This window comes from Callorhinus ursinus, unplaced genomic scaffold, assembly GCF_003265705.2.
Source record: "Callorhinus ursinus isolate GAN/ISIS: 27379988/994484 unplaced genomic scaffold, GSC_fseal_2.0 scaffold71, whole genome shotgun sequence".
NCBI classification, from domain to species: Eukaryota; Metazoa; Chordata; class Mammalia; order Carnivora; family Otariidae; genus Callorhinus; species Callorhinus ursinus.
Window position 1 is genome coordinate 3,800,029 of NW_027397133.1, and position 7,289 is coordinate 3,807,317.

The window sequence follows — 7,289 nt, forward strand, 5'->3', positions numbered from 1 at the left end:
TCAGCAGAGACGTCGTGTGAGTAATTCCGTGTCACTGCGTGAGACCCTGACAAAGTGTGGGTCAAGTTGCTGTCGCGGGCGAGACAGAAGTTTCAGCTGCACGTGAATGCGTGTGAGGGACGTCCTGAGAGATTGTGTGTGACACTGGGTGAAACTCTGCACACGGGACACTCTGCAATAGGACATCTGTGCTTGTGCGAGGTGGCATTGGCGATGATGTGCCACCCTCTGAGAGATTGTGAGGGACCGGGTGTGGCATTTTGAAGGGTCCCGCGACCGCGGCACCGTAGGACCCTGTGTGTGCAGCGCGCCGGACGGTCGTGAGGTAGTGTGCACCTCTGTGTGAGGGGCTGGGGTGGGGTGAAACAGGGGGCAGGTGTGACGGGTGGGAGAGCACGTGTGCTGGAGCGACAGGCTGTGCGGGACTCACAGGAGAGATCTGTGCGGCCGTGGAGTAAGTGCAGGGTGTGGGGCACGCCGGGAGAGACGTCCTGCGTGTGTGCGTGTGTGTGCGGGTTTCAGAGGGACAGAGACAGAGGCAGGGGCAGAGGCTGAGAGGGGAGACTGCGAGAGAGAAAGGGGGAGGACAAGGGACACAGAAACAGAAAGACAAAGAAGGGGACGGACATAGAGAGGGCACCCACCGAGACAGACCCAAGGCGGCCAGGGCGCAGGGGCCGGCGGCGGTGGCAGCAGGAGGAGGCGGGCCCTCGGGGCCTGCGCCCCGGGGGAGGGGGCGGGGCGGGACGGGGGGGGGGGGGGACCCAGACACGGTCTCCCAGCCTCCGTCACCTGCCCGCCATCCCAGCCCGGAGCAGCAACAGGTAGGGGGCTCGGGTCCCCGCCCCACAGCCGCGGTCTGTCCGCCTGGGAATGAATGAATGAATGAATGAATGAACGAGCGAATGAATGACTTTCTACTTCTGCGTCTCCATCCGCCTGTCTCTCCCCCAGCCCCTGCCACGGCTCCCTCTCTCTGTCCCCCTGTCCCTTCTCTCCTCTGTCCCTTTATGCCCGCTGTGCCTCCCTCCGCCCCTTCCTTTGTCCCTCTCTCTCTCCTTTCCCACTCCCTCACTCCATCCCTCCGGGACCCTCCGCCCCTTCCCAGTCCCCGCTCTGTCCCTAGTCCCCTCTGTGCCTCTGCCCCCCTGGATCACTCTGTCCCTCTCTCTGCCCTCCCCTCCCTCTACTCCTTGCCTTGCTTCGTCCCTCCATCTCTCTCTCCCCCGCCCCAGTCTCTTTATTTCTTCCGGGCCTCAGTCTTTCCCTCTGTCACTTTGTCACTCCCTCTGCCCCTCCATTTGTCCTTCCAGCCTCTCTGCCCCTCTCCCAGTTGTGCCTGGGTTCCCTGCCCCCCCCAGCCCTCTCTCTGGCTGCTAATGAGCAGAGGAGCCTTTGAGGTGGCCAGGCCTGGGGTGGGGGGGCTCCCCAAGGGGGCCGGAGGGGCAGCTGCTGCCAAGGCCCTAATGAGGCCCCCTCTGCGCCTTTCCCGCCGCGATCTTAATTCCTTGTTCTCCCCGGAGCCACCGCTAATTGGTCTGGGGAGGGCCCCCCTCCTGGCTCCTGCTCTATCCCCGGGGGGCTGAGGACACCTGGATCCTGACCCAGCACCTGTGGCCCTGTTCTTTGGTCCCTCCCTCCACCTGCCTCTAGGTCCCCCACCCTAGGCACCCCTCCACCATCTCCCCTTGCCCCTCTCCTCCCTGTTCCTCTGTCCGCCCCCTTTGGCCTGCCTCTTGGTCGCCCATCTATACGTCTCTTCGTTCCTCCTTTTTTCTGTTTTCCTGTCCCTCCCTCCACCTCTGGGCACCCCTTCTTCGTACGCTCTTCCATCCGCAACCCTGTCGCCGGGTCCCACGACCACTGCCACCCTTACCTGGAGACCCAGACTTGCCCTAGCCCAACCCTCTCGGCCCCCCCACTCCCGCCCGGCTTTTAAACTCTTCCCCGCCCTCAGCCATGTCCAACAACATGGCCAAGATCGCGGAGGCCCGCAAGACGGTGGAACAGCTGAAGCTGGAGGTGAACATCGACCGCATGAAGGTGCGGGGTGCGGCTGGGGAGGAAGGCGGGGGCTCCGGGGCTGGGGTCTGGACCCGGCGCTGTTGGGGGTGGAGCCCGAGGGAGGATTCCCTTCGGGACTGGACTGGACCCGGGGGAGGGGCTCGGACAGGGGCGTGGTCGGAAGGGGGCGGGCCCGGGCAAGAGGCGGGGCCTCGGGCGGCGGACGGTCATCACGCGGGCGCCCGCAGGTGTCGCAGGCGGCGGCCGAGCTCCTGGCCTTTTGCGAGACGCACGCCAAAGACGACCCGCTGGTGACGCCGGTACCCGCCGCAGAGAACCCCTTCCGCGACAAGCGCCTCTTTTGCGTCCTGCTCTGAGTCTTCCCGACCGCTTGCCCTCCCCTGCCAGAGTATGGATCCAATAAACGTGGGGATTGTGGTGGCACCTGTGCTTTTGGGGAAACTGAGGCACGCCCAGAGCTTGGGGCCATCATGGGAGAACCTGTGTCCTTTCTCATCCCTTCTGAGTGTGTGTGGAGTGTGTTGGGGGGTGAGGATGTGCGGGGTGTGTGGGGCGTGGTGTGTGGATGCAGAGGCTTGTGCCGGAGGAAATGAGCAGTCTGGGCTCTGACCTCCACTGAGCACTCCACGATCCTGAATTTATTTCATCATTCCAATAGCCCCAGAAGGCAGCTGGCTGACTGTAGAGTATCCATTTTGCAGATGAGGAAACTGAGCCGAAGGAGGTCCCTTACTCCAAGTCACACAGCTAGGAGGTGATGAGGTGAAGACTGTGACCTCCAGTGCTGAACCCCCGAACCCCTGAGCTGGCCTCTCTCCTCTCTTGGGTTGTGGATTTTTAGGAGCCCCTGTGCCCATTGCACCTTCCTCACCCCCTGGATGATTCCACCCCCTGCCACAAGCTTACCTCACCTCTGTCCTTTAGCCATTAATCTCTGTTGTTCATTCATTCCTCCGGTACCTGCTCTGTGACCAGCCCTGCGCTGGGTGAAGCTGGGAACATGGTTGTGATTGAGACAACCCTGCCCTTGCCTTCTTGGGGCTCAGAATCCAGTGGGAGAGACAGACCTATCCCCAGATAATGATGACCCAGAGTGGGCAGGGTTGGGGTGGGGGAGCCCAGAGGGTATACTTGACTCAGCTTAGGGATCAGGGAAGGCTTCCTGGAGGAGGGGACATCTGAGCTGAGACAGGGTGGTAATAAAACTTGGGGACCAGGAGGAGAGAGAAACGTGGCTAGAGGGAGAGGAGACAATTTAACGTGTACCATTCTTTCCTTCAACAGTTATTTCTTTGTTCCGGGGACACAGGGGTGACTGTAACAGCTCTGGTTCCTGCCCCGTGCTTCCCACTTCACACATGGGTGGCCCACAGGACATTTATAGCCTGCAGTTCTATTTATGTTATTTTGTCTTTTATTTATTCATTTATTTGTTTGGGGTTCTCTACTTTTGGCCTACATAATGTTTAAAAAATGTTTTTGACTTGGTTGCCAAATTGAAAAATAGGAGTCTTTCAATTAAAAGTCCTTATTTCCAGCCTCTCCCAAATTGGACGTTCGGATGACCTCAGACCCGTATACCCCTCAGGGTGACCCTAGGCTGGGAGGTGGGATCTGGGCTTTCCAGCTCACCGAAGTCTCCACCGTGCCCTAATGTCTCCTGCTTAAGAAGGCTGAGTGCCAGGTATTATTTATCAGGGGCTTCTTCCAGTGGAACGTGTCATGTCTTGAATGTCTGTTGAAAATGAGATGCAGGGGACGCCTGGGTGGCTCAGTCGCTTGGGCATCTGCCTTCAGCTCAGGTCAGGATCCCGGGGTCCTGGGATCAAGTCCCATGTTGGGCTCCCTGCTCAGCGGGGAGCCTGCTTCTCCCTCTGCCTGCTGCTCCCCCTGCTTGTGCTCTCTCTCTCTCTCAAATAAACACGTAAAAAATCTTAAAAGAAAATGAGATGCAGATTGGGTGAGCTGTGGGTTTGGTCAATCATTTTACCAGGATGGCTGGAGGGCCACGGAGTTAGAAACCCCTCTCCCGTCCCCTCACCCCCACTTCCTCTTTTCTCCCACGCCTGACACCTGTGCTCCCCAGCTTGGGGCAACGGGGGCTGGACCCCTGGATCTGGATGGAGCCGGTTCACCGGGCCATGTGTGTTTCTGGTGAGTGCTCCATTATTCACATTGGATTAGGGTCCCCTGGGCCCCAACTCTGAGCTTCCTGTTGGGTTGAGGCAGGACGAGCTGTAATTACAGCTCCCTCCTGCCTCCCACCCCTCTCAGCCGGCTCCAGCCTAGTTGCATCATGTCTGTGGGAACCCCTGGGGACACCGGGGACAGACTGAGCCAAGGATGAGCTGCTGGGAGGGGGGCTGGGGAGGAGGGATGCTGGGAGGGAAGTTGCCAGAGGATTCTGGAATTTCTCAGACCCAGCATCCTTGCATGTTAGAACCTGGAATGCAGAGGACTCTAGAATCGCAGGACCTCATAGGGCTGGAATTCTGGAGTCCTTCGACCCTGTGGGGCTAGACTCCTGTTCCTTTGTCCGGCTAGGACCCAGAGCTCTGCACTTCAGGAGTGTAAGGATTTCTTGAGGCTTGACTGTTGGGATTTGGACCCTTTTAACCCTGAAATCTTGGGGCCGTGTAGTGTAGATCCTTCCTCCTTCGCATTCCTGGTCTTGGGGGGTGGAAGTCAGGAGAAGCAAGGGGGCTGGCTGACCCAGTGTGGGGAGGGGAGGGCGGGCAGGAAGGAGGTCTACCGGGAGGAGGTGTGGGAGGGAGGCGGGGGGGGGGCAGGTGCCAGATGAGCTAGACAGGGCATGTCCTGGGTGAGCGGCATCTACGCATGCAAACCTGGGTAATCTTGTTAGCGGGTATGACTCTGTAGGACCAGCTTCTGGTTACCCGCTGCTCTGCCCTTTCCGGCCAGCCTCGCTGTGAGGTCAGCCCTGGGGTCAGAGCCAGGCCAAGAGGCAGAGAGGGGACCGCCTGGGGAAGTGCCTGCTGCTAGCAGTCCCCTTCCACTTCACCCCAAACCCTGAGGGGCCCCAGGCTGCCCCTCCCAGGCTGTCTGCCCTTTGCACCCCACATGCTCTGAGCGGTGCTTGGCTCTGCTGAGGGGATTTGGGGGAGGGGTGGCCCCGAGCCACAGCTATGACTATCACATATTGGAATCCCGTTTCTGAAGCCCCACCTCACTTAATTCTCTGATGGCCCCCCAAAGGACTCTGTTTATCCCCATTTTATAGACATGGAGTCAGGCACAGCAAAGTGACATCACCTGGCCAGTTGGGGCTTGAGGTTGGAGTGGGCACCAATGGATGAGGGTTCAGGAGGGGCTGGAGGTGTTGCAGGGGGCTTGAAGAACAGAACGGGGGTATCCCAGGGGAGGGGCCCAGGCCCAGGCAAAGGCAGGGCAGGGATGGCAGGAGGAGAGCCCCCTGGAGCAGGGACGAGAAGAGGAGACTGGTAGGTAGGCAAGGGCCCATTTGGGGTGCAGGAAAGGGTGGTGGGCAGAGACAAATGGCCTCTGTCTGAAAGTGTTGGCACCTGCCAGTGAGGGACAGGTCAGGATGGACACGCAGCAACTTCTTGCAGCCGCGGGAGGGCACAGGTAGACAGGTAGGCTTGGCAGGTGTGAACAGCTGGTGGGGTGCGTACACGCATGCGTGTGTGTGCGCGTGCGTGTGGGGCCAACCTCTTCCCAGGGCAGGGCCAGGACACCAGGGAGTCAGGAGAAGGTCGGGCCCCGGGCAAGCAGGGTCTTAGCTCGGTGGCAGGTCCAGATGCAGGCCTGGGCAAGCAGGTGTGGGAGAGACCCAGGGCTGCAGATGACTCAGCGGAGGACCTTCCCCGTCACTTGGGAACATGTGTCCATCGGATGGCACCCCCCCAGGCCTGCTGCGTCCCCCTCCCTTGGCCCCCAGTAAGTGGGTGACAGTTTGTTGAATGAATAATAACAATGCCAGCAGCTGTTTGAGGGCTTCCTGGAGGCAGGCAGGGGGAACCTCGTCTCTAATCTTCACACCACACCCCAACAAGGGCAAGGCAGCCATGTGAGGAAGAACATCAAGGCTGAGCCAGGGGAAGTCATTTTCCAGGGTCACACAGCAAGTGACTGGTGAGGGGTGGAGGGGCGCTTCCAAAGCCACTCTCTTCCCCCTGTGCCAGGCAGCCCCTCCTCAAGCAAACACACACACACACACACACACACACACACACGCACACACATGCAGGGAGACACAGCCGTAAAGCAGCACAGGGGTCCACAATAAACACACAGGCACAGACCCACAACAAGGTGCACGAAGGGACACAGATGTACAAACAGGCTGTCAAGAAAATCACGCCCACTCACTGCCACGGTGCACACAAGCACACACACTCGCGGTGAGGTTAAAAGATGCTCCCGTAGGGGGCGCCTGGGTGGCTCAGTCAGTTGGGGCGTCTGACTCTTGGTTTCGGCTCAGGTCATGATCTAGGGAGTCGTGGGATTGAGCCCCACGAGGGGCTCCGCACTCAGCAGGGAGTCTGCTTGTCTTTCTCCCTCTGCTCTCCCCCATAAATAAATAAATTTAAAAAAATGCTCACTTCAGTTCCACAGGCCCCACTAATATCACACAGACCCACGCCTGCAGTTCACGTGTCCACGGCAGCCCCTTGCACACCCCCTCCCCTGGTATGGTGCTGGCCATTCCCGGTTTTCTCCGGGCCGTCCTCCCTCCTCTGCCCCTGTCCACGGTCCTCCTGGGGATGCCTGAGTCCTGCGCAAGCCGTGGGAGGGGAGGGAGGCTGACTCGCCTCCCCGAGCTGTTCCTTCCCACAGTTCCCGCCCCCCAACCCTGGAAGCCACCCCCTCATAGCCCAGCTGGGGTGACCTCTCACCCTAAGACACCTGAGAGAAGAGGAACCCTTTGTGGCTTCAGCTGTGGGCGTGGCCACAGCTGGCAGGATGCCAGGGTTCCCGAAAAGTGAGTGGAGGGGGTCCAGCACTGACACCAGCCCCAGGGACCTCTCATTACAGTCGCTGCCACCCCCACCTGCCCCGAAGCATACAACACGCTGCCAGGGTTGCAAGGGCTCCCGGCCCCCAGTGGCACAGGTGGGTAAACTGAGGCCTGGAGGGGGGCAGGGTGTGTGAGGCCAGGCCCCACTGGGCCTGGGAGCAGAGTGAACTTCCTGAATGCTCAGTGGTCCCTGGTGGGGACAGGAAGCCAGGGGGAGGGAGGCTCCAGGAACCCGAGCTACCCCGCCCCGCCCCCCAACTTCCCT

The 7,289-nt window shown here is 60.2% G+C and overlaps 1 protein-coding gene across 1 annotated transcript; it reads left to right on the top strand.

Annotated features, from left to right (window-relative positions):
• The first annotated feature begins 1,959 nt into the window (after positions 1 to 1,959).
• GNG8 (G protein subunit gamma 8) lies at positions 1,960 to 2,420 on the top strand. The gene is made up of 2 exons (XM_025849477.2): positions 1,960 to 2,043; positions 2,253 to 2,420. The coding sequence occupies exons 1-2, from the start codon at positions 1,960 to 1,962 to the stop codon at positions 2,379 to 2,381; spliced, it is 213 nt and encodes a 70-aa protein (XP_025705262.1). The 3' UTR covers positions 2,382 to 2,420.
• The last annotated feature ends 4,869 nt before the right edge of the window (positions 2,421 to 7,289 follow it).

Excerpts from the sequence above, each read along its gene's own strand:
- GNG8 (XM_025849477.2), top strand. The coding sequence starts at position 1,960 with ATGTCCAACAACATGGCCAAGATCGCGGAGGCCCGCAAGACGGTGGAA. Across the intron at positions 2,044-2,252 it reads TGAACATCGACCGCATGAAG|GTGTCGCAGGCGGCGGCCGA; the intron begins GTGCGGGGTGCG and ends GGGCGCCCGCAG.